Raw genomic sequence first — 23,206 nt, 5'->3', positions numbered from 1 at the left:
ACACACACACACACACACACACACTTTCTTCCATTCCAAACAGTAGTACATCATATGCCTCCTTCCCCAATCATGCATGGCAGTACACAGATTAGCTCTGTTCTTCTAATACACAAAATATTCCAATCAGGGGAATTGTCCACAATTGTCCCAAATTGGTGGCAGTTACCCACTTTTTGCTATTAAAAACAATGCTTTAATAAAAATCTTGGTATACAGGAAAAATTCTCAGATGTAGCATTGCTGGTCAAGAGATGGTGTGTGTGCACTTGTGAAACATTGCCCAAGTGTCCTCCAAGAAGCTGTATAATCCATACTTCTGCCAAGGTCATGTCTGAGTGCTGCTTCCCACAACCTTGTGACAGCATTTCACTTCTTAGTTTCACAAGGCTGAGACATTTTCTATGAGGCAAGTTACCTCTAGATTCATGAAACATTTGGAACCAAAACATAATCTATCTGATATTAGTGTGAACCCTTCCTCTTTCTTCTTCCTACCTCAGGAGAAAAACCATTATCAAAAGATAATTACTCTGAAAGGTTTGAAAACTCTGACTCCTTTTTTTACTAACCTTCAAGGTTAAAGAATAACACTCTAAGAGAGTTCCTTCTAGGCTGCTGAATAGAACTGTCAACCTGTTTCAAACTAAGCATAAATTATAGGAAAGGTTAAATCTAAATTTTGCTAATACAGTGATGCAAAGCTGCAATTTGTAGAAGCAAATTTATGCAAGCAGCATTTCCTGATCATCTGCCTGAGCCAGATCCTGGGCAGACCATGGCAAGAGGCAAGGTCCATTTTTTGTTTCTGCCTTTACATTTGAGATGAGAAGGCAGGCAACAGACCTGGCAAAGGACAAACAGACATTTAAACAGTAGAATGTGCCATAGAAACAGATCAGGGGATGGGCAGAGCAAGATCAGGGTGGAAGCTAGGAAGTCAGGGAATGCCACTGCCCAAGATATTGGAGGGGAAAGAGATCTAGGCAGAAGGAACAGCAGGCAAATAGCCATGAAGGGTATGAGCTTGGCCCATATGAAGTACTAACATAAGGCTGATGTTATGGGGGAATCAGAGTTCCCCATGTTTTCAAATATGCTGCGGACCAGCTATTAAATCCTTATTAACAACCTTACACAATTTATTTATTGTGAGAGGGGAGATATTTGTAGCAAACACCTCTGCCAATGACTAGTGGCACCTGCTTCTTGCTTTCCATAATTCAGCTATAATGTTTTATATTGAATCAGACCAAAGCTGTTTGACCCAAATGTGCAGATGATGGACTGGGAGAATACAGCCCCTCCCTCACTGGCTGACACAGAAACCTAGAGCCTGGTCTGTGAAGTGGCAGGGTTCTGCTGAGTTATGTGCAATTGAGGTCAGCATGACCCTGATTAAAATCCTCTCCACTGAATTACGGCTTCTCACTGACCCAATGGGTTACTTTTTAATTGCACCAGGTCCCAATACCGGGACCAAGATAAATAGTGCTTACTCCCTAACAGCCCTGCCTGGCACAATCATGCCAGGTGTTCGGGAGTATTTCACTAGAAGCCTTCAAAGCATATCCGGCTTCCTATTCCTTCCCATGACTGTATTCAATAAATACTGGATGCAATACTGGGGGCCTTTGTCTTTGCTATCTTTGTCTTTGACCCAAGACTCAGTTCTTTCACTCTTAAGTTTCATTTCTTGTCTCTTAATTCACCTTGTGCTGTGGTAGCTCACAGACCACAGCAGAGGGCCTGGTAAGGTCCCCTTCCCCATTCCCTATGGATTTTATTTATTTAGGTACCAGGGACTGAACTTGGGACCTTGTGCTTGCGAGGCAGGTGACAGCACCACTGAGCTAAATCCCCGGACCAATTTTATTTTTATGAAGTATTTCAGCTTACTGCCATGTGCTGTAAAAAGGCCTACTCTAAACTGAGTGTAGAAGACCAAGAAAGGGCATGGGGGACTCTGAAGGTGGATAATACAAGGCATTTTCCCTGGCAGTGCTCCACCACAGGGACAGACAATGGCACACACTGGGCTGTTCACTGTATGTTCTGTATTATGTTCTTTTACCTGTGGTCAACACTGGCTGTAAGTAATAATGGACTTCCTTAAAGTGTTCTGACTCAAAGCATGTTTCAATCCAACTATATGCACTTCACAAGAGATTTGGGCTCAGTTGTAGCAACCAATAAAAGTTATTGCTAGAATGCCTAGTTCCCTCTTAAACTGATCACTAGTCACCCCTAAAGTAAGCAAGACAAGACTATGTTGAGCAGCAGAAATCCAGGTAGCACAGGTTGCAGGCCACAGCTGACTTTTCCAAATGCTCTTTCAGGCAGGTAGGCTTTAGTTAACGAAGATATGTTCAAGACCCGCCATATGTGACAATATCAAAGTTGTGGGAGGGTACCTTGTAGATAGAGTGCTACCTGATGGCCTTCCCTATTCTCTACTCAGGGTTTCAGTAGTTCACAGGGGATGTGGTGTTATTGGGGATTATTTCCTCAGCCTAAACAGGGAAAGACCTCCAACCTGTGCTGGTTCTCCTGCCTGATTCTGACAGACTCAGTGCACATGGCTGTAGGGCCTGACTGTCCTCAAAATATGGGCTACCAACCAGGCCCAGTTAAAATCAGAATGTCAGATTCCAGAAAAAGCTTATGCCTCACACACTTGGAATTTATTCTCTAATATAAGAAAGCACACTCCTCTGTGACTTTGTGACAGTTTTCTAACACAATGTATCTTCCTCTAGTGCTCCTGGCTGTCCTGTCATCTACAGAGACTGGACACAGCCAAGAACTGCCGGATGTTCCAGTATCTTCACAGACATGTCATAAGCAGCAAATCTGGTCCTACTCTCAGTAGCCTTTTGGATCACATCAGAAAACTCTTGTGTAGTCTTATGAGACACAGGAGGATATCCAAGGCACAAGGCACTCAGCTCGGTTTAGTGGGCTCAGTGTTCTGAGAATTGTCTGCTTTCTTCTGAAGCACATATACAAAAACAGTAACTAAAGGATGTTTTCTCTCTTCCTTATATTTCTGGAAAAGTCTGTGGGTTCAACAGAATACAGCACTATGTTTCTGGGCTCAGAAAAAGATATGGCCCCAGGAAGACCTCTACCCCTACCATTATGAGTAGCTCCTGAAATGACCGTGGACCTCAGTGCAGTTTTAACCTATAAGGCCTGACTATTCTACCTGCCCAATGTCCTAATCACTCACGGACAGTGTCCACCCTGCAGGCTATCTGCAGCAACCACAGAATTCTCAAGATTGCCTCTTGCGGTCTAAATTTAAAGTATGTTCAAGCAACAGAGACTAATTTTTCATCAGGCCTTGTAGACTAAAAGAAGGGTAAAGACATCTATCAATACTTCTCTACAACAAAACCAAAACAAATGGAACTCTAGAAACATAGCCCAAAATAAAGGGCTCCACTTTCAAAAAGCATTAGTTGCTTTGGATCAGTTGTGCCATACCTTCCTCCAACACAGACAGGTGGACTAGGGTAACTCCAGAATATCAACTACTCCCACTTCTCTAACACCAGCTCCAATGATCTCCTAATTTCTCACAAAGTCCAGTTAGCCAGGGTGAGGCTTTAAGCTTCTTTACATGTTAATACAGATGTTTCTCTGAAATTGAAATAATTTTAAATAGACAAATTGCTACTGTCTCTGACCTTCAAAACTGCATTTTACAGTCCAACCCTGCTCTTGGGCAGTGTGTACGTGCCTGGTTTACAAAAAATGGAGTACAAACCTCACAGTGGGGGTACACTGACCAAGACTAAATTGCCAGAGGGCAAGAGCCAGCACAGAAACTCTGTGTTTTCTTTGGACTGTTCATTTACAGAGGATAAAATTCGTCAGCTGTCCAGCCAGGTCTCTAAAGCCTCCTGCATATTCCAGAACATGCCCTCCTCTCCTGGTATGAATGCTCTGTAGCCTCTTGAGTTTCAATCAGTGTAGCTTAACCAAAAACTATTTCCTATCTCTGTGAAACATCCTATTCTCCCTTCAGATCTATCCCAAATATTAGTTACTTTTTAAGGAAGACTTCCATATTTCCACACAACCTACTGCTTCTTCCTCTGCCCCACAGTACCTGTTACTGTCTTTTAGTGTGCCTGCCCTTACAGCAGTCAGTATGGTGCATGTCTCTTTCTTTGATCAGATCATGACCTTCTCTGCAGTATAAGCAGGAAATGTGCTTTAAATAAAGGAATCTGAAAACCCGTCCACATGTTGACTGTGACTCAAATGACAACTAGGACACAGAAAGGTGTTGATTATTTTTAAAGATCCTCAGTATGAACCCCACCTTCAACTTTTTTGGTGAAATGAACCTAAGGAATACATAAGGATTGAATCAACAAAACTAAGTTCACTCAAGTTACTATGTGTGTCATACAAGCCTGCTGGCTGGTAACTTGAGAAGTAAGGAACAAAAAGCACCAGGGTAGGTCAAGGGCCCAAGTGACTGTCACACTGGCAGATCATTCACCCAGCAGCCTTCTGTTTACTGAAACAAACTAAAATAAACCTTAGATGGCCAAGGTGGGGCATATTTGCTCCTTGGACCACTTGCTGAATGCCTGGAAGGTAGGTGTAGGGAGTGTGGTTTACACTCTGACAAATCCCCCTCTGTGCTTCTTTCTCAGTGGTTGCTCAATTAACATTTAAAAGAATTCTTCTTTATTCAGAGTCTATACAAATATAGGTACCTTTATAAGTGTAATGTTACTGAAGAGAAAAAAGTTGAATGGACAAAGAAAGTACTGCCCGTGTTTCCTCATAGGACAGTGGGTGTTATCCAAGCCAGTGTTTATATTTTCTGATTCTTTCAACAACTAATAGAGATGAAATGGTAGCAAACAGGAGACAGAAAACAGCCAGGGAATTGAAATTAATACACCTGCACCTCTCTACTGTTGCTTTCAGAACCATTTCATGTCTTGTAGTTGATACATGGAATTAAAAAAAAAAAAATCAATGACATACAAAAATGGCTGGGAATGATCAGGAGGCCTTCGCTTTTACTTTGGACAGCAGCAACTCATTCTTTCGGCCCTCCTAGAGGAGAAACAGAGAGAGGATTAAAGAGAGGTGGTGATGACATCAGTAACTATGTGGGGCCCTGATGGTCTGTTTTTCCCCACTACTTCTGTAGAAGACACCTTCTGACCAACTAAACCATACTCCTAACAGGGTGAAACCAACTAAACCATATACCTGCATGGAGAAACTTCCCAATGATCTGTTAACCTACATACAAAGCCAAAGCAGGTATAATGACACTCAGTTTCTAGGCTGTCAGACAAAAGACAGGATGAGATTAGTCACTGTCATTCCAAGACTTTGAAGTTTCTAAAATATTCATGGGTCAGAAGCAAAAAAACAGACACCTATTCACCAGTCTGGGTGAGAAATTAGAAGGGGCCTTAGAGACATGAGACTCCTTATCCTAAGGGGTAAGACAGGCAGCCCTAGTAAATAGAGAAACAAAACAAAACAAATCATACACATATATTCTAACAACAGTGAAAGCTAGGACTATCCTCAGCTTTAAGAAAGAATTTCACAGGAAACAGGATGGGAGGTAGATCTCAGGAACACCCCACACCCCATGAGCTGTATTAAATCTATGACTAAACATGCTGAGGGATGTTACAACCTTCCTGTGATATTCAGTGTTCTGTGGAACAAGTCACCAGACTCAGTTACCATTTCTGACACAAAATACCTGACAAAATTTCCTCCAAAGTTAATGGAGAGTAAGTTTATTTTGGCTCACAGTTTGTAGAGGTTTCAGTCTATAGTTGGCTGGCTCTAAGGTAGGGTGGAACGGCAGACAGGCATTGTGGAGGAGAAAGTTCATGGCAGGCAGAAGGTAGCAAAACCAACAAAGTAGTGAAGAAACAAGTCCAAGGGACCTTAGCAGCTTCTTTCTTCCTCTTTTATATTTTATCTAGGCTACTGGGATTAGGACATTGCCAAACTAATCAGTGGACTGATTAAGTAACCTCACACCCTTAACCCCAGCATCACATATTCTAGATCCAGCCACCTCTGAAAAAGTGCCACCTCTGACAGCATGAGGCTTTGGGGGGCCAGTTAAATACCAGCTATAACATCACCTCTGCATCTTTCCTTCTTTGGAAATCTCATTATGTGCTTTCTAACACCCTTATTTCTACTGCCCTTTTAGTGCAATACTTCCATTTGCTAGCAAATCTCCAACAATCCCAACTCAATACATAGGCCCTAGGTGTGGCAATAATCAGGCCTCTAGGGACCACCCTTTCCTGGAGACACATTTACTATGGGAGAAAAATGTTCTTTTACTCCTGAACCTTCTGAAACCAAGATCACCAAAATCAGTTTCCCATCTCCCTGGGCTAAGCTCCCAGCTCTCTGGAAGAGATGCTTCCTGAGCAGATGCTCCTTTGTTTTTCTGAGGCAGGGTCTCCCTTTGTAGTTTAGGCTGACCCTAAGCTTACTATGTAGCCCAGGCTGGTCTTGAACTCGAGGTGATCCTCCACCCTCAGCCCGGGTGCTGGGATTATAGGGTGTGGCAGACTTCCCTAAGATAAGTGCTGATTCACACACAGGATTTAAATTTATATTCCACTTGGAAAGCTGGGAATATTTGGGCTCCTAGGCTGAGGGCAGACATGGATTCTTCTGCCGGACTATCAGAAACAAGATGCTGATACCTTTCAAGCACTTTTTTAAGATGAATTTTTGAGATCTGCTTGAGAGCGGGAATATACTAGTTTTTAGAAAATGAGTGAAAAGAGAAAGATGGAATAGAAACAGGAAGTTATAGCATTATACTGTTACTTGTTTCTATCTGTGTATTTTTGGAGATTTTCTAACAAAAATATAGAACACTAAGTAAATTTCAACTGTCTTTCTACCTCACATTTTAAATGAGGCAAAAACAACTCAGAGGCATTAAAACACTTCCACCATAAAAGTTCTTCACCATAGGTAACTCGTATTGTATCACAATGAGACTATGTTTGAATTTTTTCAGTAAAAGTGTCCTATGCTGAAAATGGATGCATATTGAGGCCATATTCTTAAATGAAATAAGAGACGTGTAAATACCAAATATTTTCTCTGGTGTGAAAATTTAAAGTGTAACTGAAAGTGTAAATAAGATCCAAATTGTATAACTGATAATGTGAAATAGGAAGAAAAGGGCTAAAGGTTACCAGAGGAACTGGTAAGGGTAAAGGAAATAAGGGACAAGAAAAAATATTAGAAAAGGAAAAATGGAAACAAAGTCTTTGTAAATAGGGGAGGGTACAGTGGGTGAAGGGAGGGCAGGGGTATGGGGAAAAAAATTAGAAACAAGATCTGTGATGTAAAGGTACAAGATCCCAATAATGAATGTAATTGTACTGTATACCTGAAATGCACCAATAAACTCAATGAGAAAAAAAAGATAAACAAACAAACAAAAATATCCCATGTTGTCACCTGCTATGTGTGATTAAATTTCATGATGAAATCTCCCTGAAACTTTTTGGCAGACTATAGAATGATGTTGTCTGTTTCTTCAAAGCAAAAACAAAAAGGGCCCCTTAGGCATTTCTTTCCAAAGAGTGAAAATGACTCATCACCTGTCTCTTTCCTGCTGAAGACCACCAACCCAAAATGTACCATGTACAGTACTTATCAGTGAACTCAGCTCTCTCAGGATTATGTCTCTAAAGGTAGCATCATAAAAAACAAAAGGTCTGCACTCACCAGTGCCATTCTAGAATTTAAATCTTAGTTTCATGGTCTTTGGAGAAACTGGTTTAGTGACAATCAATTAATATAATACAGTACAGTACAGTGATTCAGGTAATTTCAGAGTACAGTGTATGCTGTTAACAAACTCTCCAAGAATGAGCAAGTCAATGTGATTTTTAGAGAAAATTCAATGTCTCTAATCAAAATGCTGTTGATACCAGAGGTAGGAGAGGATGAAGGCATGACATGGTATCTAAGCAGTGTTCATGGGGCATCAGTAGTGCTCAATTAATGTGGGTTAAACCAAACTGAGAAAACACAACTGTGAAAATGGAAAAAGGCCATTACTGGATGACAGTACTGTGCTTTCCATGAAGAATAATTATTGCCCATTACAAGTGGTACGGGGCTGAGATGAGGTGAGAATTCAGAACACAGAAATAAAAGGCCAAACAGGTAGGGGAGAAGCAGGTAAAAAGGGCAGAGCAGAGCATTCAGAGAGAAGGTACCATCTGGGATGAGTCTGATTTTTCAACTCTTTCTACCACAAAGGAGATCTTAATCTGGAATTCAATGTATGAAAAAGAACAGCAGAGTTACTTTAGCTGAAATTATGAGTGGAGATCAGGAATAGCCAGAAAGCCCAGCCAACTCCTCAACACCTATAGTGGCCCCAAATTATCTCAGTAGAGCTGGTGGAGAAAATTTAAGAATTTGGAATGCTGATTAAGTGGCTGTCAATTAAAAATTTTTGACAAGTAAAATGAAAAAAAAAATACCAAATATTTTTTTTTTGAGAGGCCAAATTTTAACATGAAAAATCAAGAGAACAAGTTTTTTTTTTAAAAGAAAGTAACATATATATAATAAAACATCTAAGAACATAATATATAACCCCACCTGCTTTGGACTGAAGAGAACTTAGGCATGGGCAAGCATCTGGTTTTGGGGAATTGGTCTCTGAAGTGTTAACAGCTGACCCCATATAGGGGGATCATGGAGAATTTTGATGCTTAATAACTTGGAAGGAACACTTTCCTTCGGGGTCACCCTAAGCCTTCAGCTCTGAGAGCCTGCAGTGCGAGGATGAGGTTTTCCACTTTGTTTTCATGTGCTCTGACTTCAGCTTGTACTTAGCTTCTACCACTTGCCTTTTATTTCCATACTGTCAAAAGGGCAGTGCTGGAGTGTCTACATCTGAAATGTAATTCTTCTCTATCAGCCTTTTCTCTTTTGAGTTACTTGGGTTAAAGGGAAGAAAGCACTATGGAGGAGAGCAGCACCATTTGTTCCCTGCCAGCTTCCTCACTATGGGACTTCAGCTCCAAATTCTCTGCCAACCACTCCTTGGCCAAGAATGCCCTGTGCTGCCTCATAGCTAATGTGGTCTTGCTTTCCCAAGGCTGAGTGCTATTCAGTCTAGAGTCCTTCCCTGACCATGCCATCCGAATTGGTTCTCTCACACAGCCATCTTTTAAATTATTTGATATATACTTCCCACAAGTTTGTTTGCTCCCATTCTTTAGCTTATCTTTCTCTCTCACCACAATGTAAGTTCCTTGAGGACAGCAACTAGGTCTGTTTTACAACTTGGTTTATGAGGAGGAGCTGGGAGAGAGAACATTTAAAAGGATGTGTGACTTTGAAATGCCTGGGGTTGTGATTCCCAAAAGTGAAAAAAAATCACAAAACGGGGAATGGACAAATAGAAATGGGAAAGATGGGGAGGAAGGAAGACAGAAAGTCTTCAAAAATAAAGAGGAACAAAATTAGTGCCATGGAAGATTACATTTCTTATTCCTTATATCAAGCACTGGGATGTAACCTATGTCTAACTCCTTTGTATTTTTAGCACCCTCTGAACTCACCAGAACCTCATGGATTTAGGTCAAGAAGGTAGAAGGGATTCCTGGAAATAAAGCTACTGAGACACTGGCATGTGACAAAATGTTATCTGTCTGCCTCCCTTTTTGTGAAAAGTTGCTTAATAAAGAGGCAGCAACTTTTTTTTTCTGGAATGAAGACTCCCCCACCCACACACTCACCCCCCCGCCCAAATGCAGAGACAAAAACAAAAACAAAAAACTAAACAAAACAAAACAAAAAACCAGGGCCAGCAAAATTCAATTGGGTGCTGGGTGTTAGCAGGTGCCAGTCACAGTGCTAGGTATTTTTTCTCTCCTGCCTGACCCACAGAACCCACCAGGGAGACAGCTGAGGCCTGCAAAGACTGGGTCACTGCCAAAGTGCACAGCTGGTAAGTGGGAAAGCCAGGATTCATACCCAATGACACATTTCAGAGTTCTCTCTCTTCCTACTCATACTCTCCAGGATCATTCCCAGCCTGAGACTGGCAGGAGTAAAGATTCATTCTCTATTTAAATCCCCAGGAAACACTTTCCAAGTGGACCTTGACATGGGTTAATGGAGGCATTTTACTTCTGAGTTTAACAGGCTTTCTAAATGTTCGGAAAATGAAAATAAAGACGTGATGTGTCTTAGAACATTTAATTACAGTGTTACCTTGGTTTATGATTTTTGAAGAAGATGGCTATGTTTGTGTTTCTATGGGGAATATAGCCGTGGTTGTGTTTGTCACTTGATGTGGAGTTTGTAAATGGAAGCAATATTTTGCCTATGCTTTTATTTTCAAACTGAATTGTTAGCCAAGAGAAGCATTCATGAATACTGAGGTATTACTGTAGATTCTAAAGATGGGCGAGAGACCAATGCAATCTTCAACTACCTAGATGCCATGCTGCAGATCACACCAACTTACTACTTCTCATCATAGACACCAAAATAAGAAGAAGAAGAAAGAAGAAAGAAGAAGACCTAAATAAAAATAAAAACAAAAACACCCTGGCTTTGAAAGGCTCATCCTGAGGAAAATATAAATCTCATTTTCACCTTAACATGCCCTGGCCAACCTTACTCTTACCTCTTTGAACTCTTTCACAGTCTTAAAATATAGTCTCTGCTTTTCTAGCAGTTCCAAGTACTGGTCGTTCAACTGGTCTCTTCTCATTTTGTTCTCTTGCTTCTTCTTCTCCATCTGTTAAAAACATTTTGGGAAATGGTGGGTGATAAGAAGGCATTTTGACAAAAGCTGCTGGCAGTGTACAAAAGGCAACCATTAACATTTTCACGGATTCCATTCCACTACTTCGCTTCTATAAATTTTGATAGTTACCTTAACTATTTGTATAATTTTTTGTATATTACATAGAGGTCCTATAATTTATTCAGAAAGCTCCTTTATTAACTGAACATTAACCTCTGACAATTGTTTTCTGTCACTACAAACCACCTCACAATGAACATATTGGCGATTCCCAACTGGGGGCTTTTTGCACCCAGAGGGCATCTGGCAGTGTCTGGAGAAAGTTTTGATTGTTCTGACAGTGAGAAGGTACTACTTACTGGTATCACTGGGTGGGGACAAAGATGCTGCCAAACATCCTACAATGCAAGATGCTTCTAAACATCATACAACGCAGCAGCAAAGAATTCTCTGGCCCAGAATACTGTTTGTGTTGAGGTTGAAAAATCTTAATTTAAATAATTATGTTACACAATAAAATTGTACATCATCTTTTCACTTATTGCTACTAATTTCATGTTATAAATTTTTTACAATTATAATTTTTAAAAGTATATAATGTTCCTGATCATTGCTTGCTTATTTATATTTCTACTGATACAGAATACAGGTTTTTCCAGGATTCTGACCTGTAAGTAGAGTTAGACTTTCATTTAAAGAGGTTTTTCTAAGGTACTCAAAAAGCTTATTTGCTCAATGAACATTGACTGAATACCTACAAAATACCGAAATGTAATAGCAAAGAAGGGAAAGTCCTGCTTTCACAGTGTACATTTAGAGACTGACGTTAAACCAGCACCAAAGAGATATTAAAATTCCCAGGAACTATCAGCAATCTGAAGAAGGAAAAAACAACAACAACAACAAAACAAACAGGGTTGGTGATGGAGAGTGGGGTGGGCACATGGCTTTTTCAGACTGCAGGGCAGTGGGGGCTCTCTGTGGAGCAGCACTGGAGCAGTGGTGGCAATGGTATGTGCTGTATTTTCTGAAGATAAACTCAGAACATCAGCCAGCCAGGAGAGGGCAGAAAAAGTTATGGTGCAGACCTGGTGCTTACTGAATAAATCATGAGTGACACTTTGCCTTGGCTTCATTCATGCCAGACAGTTAATAAGCACAAAGTACAAGCCAAGTGGCTACATCTTAGTAGTTCTCTCCACTCTTTACACCCAGGGCCTCTGTCGACCTCAAAGGTGTATTGCCACCTGGCATCCCTAAAACCTACCCCAACATTGTTCAAGGGGTCTAGCCCACATAGACACTTATGGTCCTGGACCCTGTATCAGCTCTTTGTCCACGGGTCTGCATGTGGACACCAAACAGCACAAGGATCCTCCTGTACCCTAGGCTAGGATTCCAGAGTGGTAACCCACCTTTGCCCAGGTCCTTCCCTCAGCGGGTGGTCCTGCACTCAGGGTCAGAGGCTGCCCCTGAATCGCTAGCACTAGGCAGTCAGTTGTAACTTGCCCTGCTGATCCTCCTTGGACCCCAGTTCCCCATTTCTCTGAGGCCCTAGGTAAGGCCTCACAGCCAGGTCCCTCCCCTCTTACTTAGCACAACAGGTGGCACTATCCCAGGCTTCTTCTTTCTTCTTAGTACTTTAGCAAAAAATGTGTCCATGACAAAGTATGTTCTACTGACATAAACAATGCATTTGAATTATGAATTTATTCAGGACTCACTATGGGAGATACTGTGACAATGTAGTAAGGGTATGAGATTGAGGCCAGAAAGGCTAGGGCTCATATCTTAGCTGTTCTATTCTGTAGATCATGGATAGACTATTTCAATTTCTGAGTAACAGGTCCTCCTTAGCTAAAATCAGCATTTTACCACCTAGATCACAGGTTTTTCTATGAGGAATATATGATATTAAATGTTAAGTGGATGACATGTAATTTGGATCTTAATAGCTACTCAATCAAGGCAACTTTTCTTAACATTTAATGTACTAGACAGCACCAAGTAAGCAGGAAGAGTCTCTCTATTTCAGATCAGGAGCTTATTCTCATTCTGAGTTTCTGAATATTTTCAAATTCTCCTTAATACCAGTCATACACCCCACTTATCACCTCTTCCAACCTTGGTCAGGAACTCCAGGGTACTTTTGCTGCGCACCTACTCACTGTATTCCTGAGATCCAGAGATTGTACCTCCTCTGGGTAAGGTCTAAACACCTACTAATACGATTCCTTCTTTTCTCCTAAGTCCTCAGAAGGTGGCACATATACAGCTGTTCTATCACCTGTAAACAACAGTGGTCCATCATCCTATGATGCCTAAACCCACCATTTCTGAAGAATGTCTTTGGGGAGGACACACACTCACCTGTCACACCCATGGGAGCAAAACCCATCATGATCCCATTATAGGGAGAGCTATATTTTTGTTTTAAACAAACATTACATCCATTCAAATGAGTGCTGTTACTCAAAGGAGACCAGCTGATTCTACTCCAGGTGCCAATGAATATTCAAACTCTTACTTTATTTAGTGCTGCCTTCGCTCATTCAACAAACAGTTCCCGAGTGCCCACCACAGCTCAAGTGCTACTTCAGCCAGAAGACACAGACTTGGGACAGTCTGCTTGGCCCAGGGTCCCCTCATCCACAGATCTCACCATAATAGGGGAGACAGACACCATGGCAGTTCCCTTCACTGGCCAGCACTGAGGTGCAAACAGCATGAGGCTGGGGGAGGGTGGAAAGAATGAAGGGGTCAGTCCTATTTTTCCCCTCAGCAATGCAGAACAGGAAGGAGGAACAAAAGAAAAAAGCCCAATAAATCACTGCTGTTCTTTCATAGGATCAAGGGCAGCTCCCTGAGGAGAAGCAGTAGCAGGGTGGAAACTACCCGCCACACTGAGATCTGGGTTGTCACTGGATTTTGGGGTGTCAGGTTCCATGTACCTCATACCACAGATCATCAAGAAGGGACTCCATTTACTCTGTCCTGCCTAACATGTATCTGGCATGTACTGTTATTTTTGTGGCTGAAGAGAGGAAGCAATTATGTTTCTCACTTGCGATACTTTTCTTCTTTTTTGACATTACCTCATTTAAATAATTAATGGAAACACTAATGACATTTTTCTACAAGAAAAGGAATACAGAGCACTTTTTACCCTTAGCTCATCTTTATGAGATGAGATTAGAAGCAGTCTGTCTTATAAAAGTTTTTTTAGGATGATCGGACCTAAGGCAATTAATTCTTCCATGTGTTTACATACTGAACTCACGATCACGAGAGGGAACACTTTTAAGTCTCCACATATTTTACTGTGGAGTCTGAGGATCATTACAATCTGTTACCTTTTTTATACAGGACCAAAAGCAAGAAATACTTGAAAGTATTCATTAGGATTTGTCTAGAAATACAGTAGCAAACTAAAGCTGTGTGTATGCCATCAGTTTAAGCTGTCAGCAAGTCCACCTTCCTACTGGTAAAGTCTATTCGGTTCTACACAGGCAGGGACATCCTATGCTGCTCCCAGACTCAGTGGGTTTCTGCAAAGCTCTGTGGGCTTCCATATTCCTTATAGGCTCCTCTCCATTCTCTTCTGATTTTTGAGGTTCAATTTCCTTTCACTCAAGCAGAATTCAGTTCAGTGATTATTTGCCTTTTTAAGCGGGGGAACCACACTTAAAAACCAAAATGCTCTAGAAGCCAAGACTCCTAGGGAATGAAGCACTAGTGACAGAATGCCTGGAAGTAGAAATCTGGTGAAGAAGTGACTGCGCAAGAGAGGAAGCCTGCTAGGGAAAGTCTCTGCATCTATCACATAGGGTAGCAATATTCACTGAGGGGGCTCAGGAGGATCAGAGGGTGTGTTACTGATAAGAGGGGGTTACAGATAACAGGAGCCTTTGAACCTCACGGTGCAGGTAGCCTTACTCCTGCAAAGTCAGCTGCCAGGTAGGACAGAGGAGTGTTGCCAGGATGGAATACACACCACTCCATCCACCGAACCCTATAGAACTGCCACAGTACAGAAAAGAAGTCAGCTGACCTTCATCCTACTTTGCTTAATTCCTTCTACAATCTGTTCCATCTGACGTAAAAACTGGTCCCGGGCAGCAGAAGAGGCCATGGCTCTGAAAAAGAACAGGAGAGGTGTAATTAGGACACAGGGAGAGGGGAGATATGAAGCAGACAGCCCCACACCCACACTGTGGCATAAGAGTAAGTGGCCCTTGCAAAGTCCAGAGAATACACAGGGCCCATGGAGCCCAGGGAGCTAAGGATTTTAAACCTTCGAGGAGGCAGGAAAATCATCCAGGTCTCCTATTTAATCTTTTATTTCCTACTTTTTCTACAACCTTCTTAACCAATATGTGTTTTCTTTAAAATAAGATGAGACTACAAATAAAACAGGTATGATTTACCTTGAATTTTACTATTGAAAAATGAAATCAATTTGGTATTGAAAAATCTGAGATTGGAAGGCATTGCTCAGAATTTGTAAACATATTCTCAGTGTTCCTAAAACCAGGGCTTGACAACCTGGGTCCTACTGCTACCAAGCAGCAGCTAAACAGCAGATTATCTGATGTGCCAACACATCTCCTCCTCCCCTTCAGCTCTATAGAGTGGGGATAAAGGGACTGAGAATTCTTTCAAAGGTTTGGCACATAGAGCAGAACTCTTCACGAAAACCCTCAAATTACAGGCTCTTGAATTTATCACAAAAGGAAAATAAAGCACTAGTTTTAGAAACGTCACAAGACTGGAAGGTGCTAACTAAATCTGAATCTCATCAGGAACCTGTGGTGGTTATGATTTTGTTTTTAATTAGAAAAGAATTTTAAAATCTAGAATTTATAATTCATAAAGATCTCAGTCTCAGTCTCAATGTGTCCCTGCTCACCTAATGAGGGCCAAAAGAAAACCTGCTATCCAGGAAGCCAGCCTTGGGCTGCTGGGACGGTGGCTGGGATAGTACATCAGGGACATGCTTAAAGACGCATATGATTTGGGAACAGGTGGGCCTTCTATCCAATTTTTGGAGGAAAATTATTCATATCTGAACAAACTACTTTAGAAGATGTACTTTACCTTAAGAACAAGATGTACATCTTTTACAAATTATATAGGTTTTATTATCTAAATTTTTTTCATTATCTAAATTTTAAAGCGCAAGAACAAAGGGTATTAATCCTGTCTTACCAAGGCAAAATGGATACACAATAGCTGGATTACAATAGCTGGGCAAAGTCAAATTATTTCAAAATTAACCTTTTCACTGAGTTTTCTTGGTGTCTTTAAAATGTACTCTAATCATTATATCTCTGCGGGAACTAAAGGAATGTAAGCCAAGATACAACTGCCCTCAGCAGAAATGGGTATCCTCTGAATTACATGCCTGCGATTATACCTCCAGTCTACTTTTCTTTGTCACACAGTAATAAAGCGAGGTAGGTGAACACAAAGTGCAGGGTCATCAGTATATTTATAGGAAAGAGGAAGTATAGTACTTACTGTGAGAAGTTCTCATGAATTGAATTGAGTAGACTAATCTGGGGAAATAAACAAAACAAAACAAAGAACTCTAAGTAAAAGGCTGAAAGATTCTCACACTACCTCACTCACAGAAAGCTTGCCTTCTCTCTAGATACTTTCCAAAAGGAGCATACACCTTGCTTACGCAGATTAAAGTAACATGAAAGAAAAAATAAGGAACACATTCTTTGTTACATAGTTTTCCTCAGGGAATACCCATCTACTCACAGGAGACTTCTATTCTGCATTACCACAGGATGTAGGAGGACAGGTCTTTGAAGGGCTCTAAATGCCAGTTGTGAGATGCTAATACCAGGGCTCTCTGGAAAGCCACTACTATAGCCAGTTTCTATACTGATGAACCCCCACACTTTGTTTTCAGAGCTACTGGCACAGAAGGAGTTTGTTACAACAGAGTAAGAACATAGTACCTAGCCTATTCCTTTGCTCAGAATTGCCACTGTGTCCAGTTGCTGGTTAGATCGGAGAGCCTCTGAAGGAACCAACTTTTATGGCCCCATTTCCATGGAAAATCCTTAGTACCCCCAGTAGAAGCCTCAAAGTATAACCCAGGAAAAGCTCCAAGTTTAGAATCCAGAAACCTGGGTCCTCGTCTGGCAGTGTATCTATTCAACAATTCCATAGATGAATTTATAGTCTACAATGCAGAAATAATATTCTTTTCCTTAATACTCCAAAAAGAGGATTTAGAGCTAAAATATCACAAGCACAAATGCATCTAGAATAAAATACACAACTTAAATGCCAAGTTCTAACTGTGTTAATATGGCTTGGAATTTAACTCAGTTCAGATTCCCCTCATCCCCAGCTAATACAACAACAACTACAAGAATACAACTTTAAATACTGCTGGTGAAGGAAGGTCCATGGGGTTAAGGCTTCTAAGAAGGGGCTGGCAAGCCTTCTCCTCACTGGTAGGAAGTCCCCCAGGCCAGTGTGTGGGGCAGAGCTGTTCCCCAGGACTGACACAAATTTCATGAAATGCACTCATTTATTCAAACATTTATCAAATGCCTGTTATGTACTTGTTGTTCAAGGCCTGGATAAAGATATATAAAACTTAACCCCTCCTTAAGTAGTGAGTTTGATTTATAACAGGCAACATAGGTGACAAAAATTATAGATGATTAGATTTGAGTTCAGGTAGCAGGCACATCTATAATACCGTTCTTACATATTAAAGTACTTATAAAAGTGCTTTGTAGAGCTCTATCAGCCCCAAGAGGCGGGGTAGGTGGGAATTAATATGTATTGAGACTACCACAGGAAAAGATCTTAGATTTCCTCATTCTGTCTCGATTATAATCACCATTAACACGACGTGATCCCCAATTTAGAGGGAAGGACAACGAGGCCAAACTGAAGTTCAAATATGACCCCCACAGGCTGTGTGCTTTTCACTACAGTGCTACTGTAAAGCCTACCCAGACTGTTCACTTTTTATTACACATAGCTGCACGTCCTGCCTTGACCCTCTGTGTGACACAGGCAAGCCCTGAATCGTGAGTGTCTTTAGACTGAGTGGGAGAATCAGAGGAGGCACCAGTGCTCATGTTGACTCTGCCTCTGCTCTGAATTTTCATTCTTTTTTTTTCATGTCTTTGCCTGCCACTGATGATTAACCAACCACTTTCTCCACCTAAGCTATTACAAGACCACTCACTTATTCCCACTTCAGTCAGCAGGTTCCTCCTGTCTGTTAAAACTCTCAACATTTACTTCATGATGGCACCTCTCACTGCACATGTCAAGTGACACAACTGTACTATACGGAACAACTATCCCCCAGCCTCACTTCCCCTTGGACAATGGACTCCCAAAGAATGTGGACTTTCTGGTGATGAGTCCTTGGCATAGAGAAGGAACTGTTTATCTACTTACACTGAATGTATCCATCTCAGGCATTAAATCCATTTGAAGTTCCTGGAGTCAACTGCTTGTATCATCAAATTATTTTCATTTTATAAAGGTCCTTACCTCTTTTTCCAAATAAACCTTTTTATCATCCAGGGTATTATATAAAGTGAAGAACTGCTTCGTTTCTTTGTGCACTGCTGAAACTGTAAATGGAAAGAAATCAGCATATGAGTACTAACAGTTAACAAATTGACCTCAACCCTTTCACCAATGAGGCACAATACTGGATTCAGGTCTATCTGGGCTAAGAAACCCCATGTGTGCAAACTCAATCACCATAAAGGCTTGTGACCAATGAAAAGGGAATGTATGCAGGTGGGACTCAGGTGATGACTCTGTGTAGCCAAGGTCATAAATCCCTGCCATAAATGAACAGTCACTATTTTGCCATCTGGTTCAAGAACTAGGTTGGGGTTGAGGATATTTCACAATAGTAATAAAAATTGATATTTGCTTGACAATGGCTTTGGTGTAAACATGTCTTTAACAAATGACTTAATGTATGGAATTCACTCGCTTTCAGAGCTGGGGATTTAGCTCAGTGGTGCCCCGCCTGCCTGGCAAGCCGAAGGTCCTGAGTTCCAACCCTAGTACCAAAAAACAAGCTTCTATGTGGGAGAGGAAAAGTTAACAGGCAAGATTTAGGTTAAGAGAAAAAACTATCTTCTGCTGAAAACTGTCAACATTGATACTCTATCTCTAATCATTTGAGTCATGTCTGAAGATTGGCTGAAAGCTCAGGCTGCACTGCAGTGAAATGTGAGGAAGCATAACCTGAACTAAAGGAAGGCAAGAGCTGAAGCCTGAACCAGTAAGGGTGTGTGACAAGCCAGGGACAGAGGGCAAACTCTGCGGTGGGTTCTAAAATGCCAAGGGAGAACTGCAGGGTAACAATATTCAGAATTTGGGGACTGGCTCACAGGCCGAGGCAGACGCATGAGTCAGGTGGGGCACTGCATGAGTGCAGAGGTAAATTGGATGAGAGGGCGCACCCAGACCATGTGAGATTTTGTACAGGGTGCTGAAGACTTTGAAGATTATCCAACAAACTGTGTGGAGCAATTAAATTTAAAATGTTTTCAGAGCAAGAGTATAAACTGATCAACTTTATGTCTGAGGCAACAGTCAGGGGATTAAACTTTGGTAACAGAAGAGAGGAGGCTGCAGCTATAATCTGGAAGAAATGATTTGGAATATTATGAAGAAGTTGAACTGGCAAACAGCAGGGGTCAGAGAGGACTAAATGAGTTCATCTCAGCTCAAGGAAAGTGGAGACTAAATTTAGTCTTCTACCTGTTTGAGTTCTGGGTATCATGGTGGTTTGCAAGAGGGGAGTATAGAAGAGGGATGATTGGGTTTTGCTTGGAGTGGAGAGCCTAGGATGGGCTTACAGAGTCTGAGTTGAATCTTGAAGGATTTTTTGCCTGATAGAAGAAAAGGATTTGGGCACAAGTAACAGGAGGAGGAGTCATTACTACCATGTAAAAACTCTGGTGTGTACACAGGCACTGTGCAACTAGTGAGGCACCATGAGGGTTCGGATAAGGAAATAAGTAAGCCTCAGGCCTCTAGGAACTTGAACTTGAAGGACCCATCCTAGGCAGAGTAAGGGCAGAGGATTATCTAGTAGGCCAGGCAGAAATTAAAATTTGTCAGCAGGGAAGTAACATTACCAGCTGAGTTAGTAAGTGACGTGAGGTGCCACAGGCCAGCTTGTACTCATTATTCTGAGATATCATTCAAATAAGAAGAGACATGGAAGGACATGGAGGTCCAGGAGACCAAAGGCAAGTCAGAAGGGAATGCTGAGCCTGATGAGACGTGGTCATTGATCCAGGCTGAAGGGAGACCGGTCCTGGATTACTGGGTGAGTAAGATGCTGTTAAAGCAAAGACCACATTAGCAAGAATACTGGTAGCAAGGATCAGTCAGTGAGAATCCATGCTCAACGTGAAGTAGGAAAGTAGAGTGGGAGCTCAAGGGAAGGCCCTGTGGCTGACCAGAAGAGGACTGGCTCAGCACATGACTCTCACAGCTTCACTGGCGCAGAGCACCACAGTGCTGTTCTAGGATTCCAATGTGGCCTGACAATGAAATAAACCCTTTTCTGGGGTGGCCTTTGTGATCTGTACGCTGGTGCATCCTGCACCATACCAAAGTGAGAACTCCTGTCTCTCTCCAGCTTTGAGTTTGTGTGGTTGATACACCTACTCTGGCGGTAGAGTTCAATGAATCTCTTCTGATACTGTATTAACTCAGCTCGGCTGGGTACTTCATCAATCTTGCGATGTAAAATTGCTATTTCTCGATTTCTTCGAGCCTAAAGGCAAAAGGAAGAGGGAAATAACCTACTTGGTAAAAGGCCTTACATATTATCTGGGGGACTAAAATATTGCCAAAAGCCCAATCACATGCTCAATCATAGGCTCAATCACATCCCCTAGAATGTAGGAACAAAATACTGCCTTTGGCTTGAGGGCCCCACCTGAGATTTTTATTTTTTGACTTTGTGACACATGAGGAGGGTGTACTATAAACTCAAACATAGAAAGCATCAGGGTAATAGACCAGGAGGTAAAGATTCTGAATGGGATAGACTTCTGTGGAAAGAGCCCACAGAGAGGCTGCCAAGACCCAGAGGGCTCCTCTAATGCCAGGTGGGGGCTGGCAATAAAAGAAATATTTCCCAGAGAGAAGGAATTTATGCCACCTTGCTGCCTCTTCACAATACATTCTAAATTTCTCAGTCTGACTGAAAAGCCCTACAGTTTATACTCCACTACTTCCCAATGGACTGGGGAAACTGCCCTACTGACTGTATGTAGAAGACAGTGTAGTACGGGGTACCAGGGGACAGCTGCCACTGGAATGAGTGTCTTGACTCACAAGAATCATGGTCTCAGGACTCAGAGGGCTCTCAGTGCTATTGTTCTCTGGTGCCTTCATTCCTCCCATTAATTCACTGGTGAAATACACTCTTCCAGGCAGAAGACCACTGATCTCCCATGAGGAACTCAGCTTGGCCAAAGGAGAAACACATGCTTCCCTCTGACCAGAGTTGTTGGGACCCCACATGAGGTTGTCCACAGAACTGATGGTGAGTTTCCCCTCAGGAATCGTAAGATAGAACTGTTTTCTAGGAGGCATAAGTAGGGCTGCAAGTTAGAGCTCAACTTGTGTAATTTAGTGAGACCCTATCTCAAAATTATAAATACAAGGTCTTAACATGTAGCTCAGTGCAAAGGCCTTGGGTTCAATCCTTAGGGTCCCTGATGCCTCCCAAAATATAACTATTCACCTTTTTGTATTGTATTTATAACCTTCGTTTCCCTATCCAACCTAATCTTACCCTCTCTACTGGTTCCTCATCAACATTTAAATATGCTCAAGTCCTTAACTTAAAAAAAATCCTTCCTTAAAAATCATCTTCAGCCCCTAGGCTCTTGCTCTTTCTTTTCACAGTAACCTCACTGATAGTCATGCACACATAGAGCTTCTACTGCCCCCTCCAAGTACCCTTCAACCCACTGCAACACTTCTCCTCACTGGCCACTGAACTACTCTGACAGTCAAGCAGACCTTCTAAATTACACCCCCAAAAGATGATTCTCAGCTTCTAGCTCTCCTGACTCCCAACAGCACTTCCCCGACTGAACTCTGCTCAGCTTCCAAGAACTGCTCTCATTTCCCATCTGCTTGGTTTGGCCTCATACAAATCAGCAAACGCCTCCCTTTTCTTTCAGCTCATGTGTGCCCTACATTTTCACCAGTTTCAACTATCTTCTATACAGTGTGGACACCCAAATCTCCAGCTCAAACAGTTCTGTGAGTTGAACCTAATAACCAATCACTTCTTGGATGTTTCTACTTAGTTGGATCCCCTAGAAATATCTCACTAACACTCCTATTCATATTGCTTCTGTTATGCTTTTTCTCAGTGAGCAACACAAGTATCTACCATTGTGTCAGAAACTCCCACAAGATCCACGACTCTTTTCCCCACCTAAGTGGTAAGTCCCATCACATGCAGCTCCTCACTCTACCCTGACAACTTATTTTAGGTGTCCCCTGCCACTGCTCTACTTGCACCCTCAACAAGCTATTGGTTTTATTGCAGCTTTCCTCTAGCTGGCTTGAAGCTGCACTTAGTTAAGTGGCTCAAAACAAGTATTTAACCTATTTGAGTCTATTTTTTCATACAGAAAAACAAGGTTAATATTTACTTCCCACCAGGGTAAAATTCAATTTGAACCAGTGATGGTGAAAGTAATACAACAATGTGAGATCTTCTTACCAACATCTTAAATCATGGCATGACACACCAGCTAGAAAGGAGACTAGTAAACAGCAGCCTCATTACCTGTTCCTGCCAGTTCTTACACAATGAAATTTCTTAGTTTTCTAACAGGACATTCACACCTAGTTAGATATATTTGTATATTGCTTGTTTTTTATTTTACTTACCTGCAGTAAGCGGATCTTGTAAAGTTTCTCTTTTTCCATATTATACCGCCTGTCTAGGTCTTCCTAAATATAAAAAAGGCCATGATTATCTGGAAATGGAAAACTTTATTTTTAATGGAGTCTTTGGAAGATGAAAATGTATTACTATACCTTCCCCATCCTAAGACCTCAAATTTCTTTGGTCAAATTGCCAAGTTTAAGGTCTATTTTCACGTAATACCCCATACACCCTTTTATAGCATAACAATTCTTTGGTCAGGGATCTTGGCGGAATTCAGTGTTAAATGAAGTAACTTCCATGTCCATGTATCCTTTCCTCATACCACCAAAAGAAAAAAAAAAAAAAGACTGTGATGATGTTATGGCAGTTAGAATTTATTGCTTTATGTCTCTGTTTGGGGATGATGCTGGATTTTTTTTTTTTTTTTTTTTTTTTTTTTT

At 41.5% G+C, this 23,206-nt stretch overlaps 1 protein-coding gene across 2 annotated transcripts in view; it reads right to left on the bottom strand.

Annotated features, from left to right (window-relative positions):
- Nucleotides 1–23,206, bottom strand: part of Ccdc93 (coiled-coil domain containing 93) — a 92,516-nt gene that overhangs the window by 1,243 nt on the left and 68,067 nt on the right. The window contains exons 18-24 of one of the 2 annotated variants that reach the window (XM_010623716.3): nucleotides 22,766–22,828; nucleotides 20,513–20,621; nucleotides 18,362–18,444; nucleotides 16,343–16,380; nucleotides 14,874–14,958; nucleotides 10,700–10,813; nucleotides 5,014–5,085 (exon numbers count right to left, since the gene is read on the bottom strand). In XM_010623716.3, the coding sequence (XP_010622018.1) occupies nucleotides 5,032–5,085; nucleotides 10,700–10,813; nucleotides 14,874–14,958; nucleotides 16,343–16,380; nucleotides 18,362–18,444; nucleotides 20,513–20,621; nucleotides 22,766–22,828 (546 nt within the window). In that variant the 3' untranslated portion in view covers nucleotides 5,014–5,031. Of the gene's footprint in view, nucleotides 1–2,065; nucleotides 5,086–10,699; nucleotides 10,814–14,873; nucleotides 14,959–16,342; nucleotides 16,381–18,361; nucleotides 18,445–20,512; nucleotides 20,622–22,765; nucleotides 22,829–23,206 lie in introns of those variants that run through there. The other variant, XM_010623715.1, reaches the window with a different exon arrangement.

The sequence above is a fragment of the Fukomys damarensis genome, unplaced genomic scaffold (genome assembly GCF_012274545.1).
Source record: "Fukomys damarensis isolate Sample0158 unplaced genomic scaffold, DMR_v1.0_HiC HiC_scaffold_29, whole genome shotgun sequence".
NCBI classification, from domain to species: Eukaryota; Metazoa; Chordata; class Mammalia; order Rodentia; family Bathyergidae; genus Fukomys; species Fukomys damarensis.
This window is presented reverse-complemented; position numbering and strand designations above follow the sequence as displayed.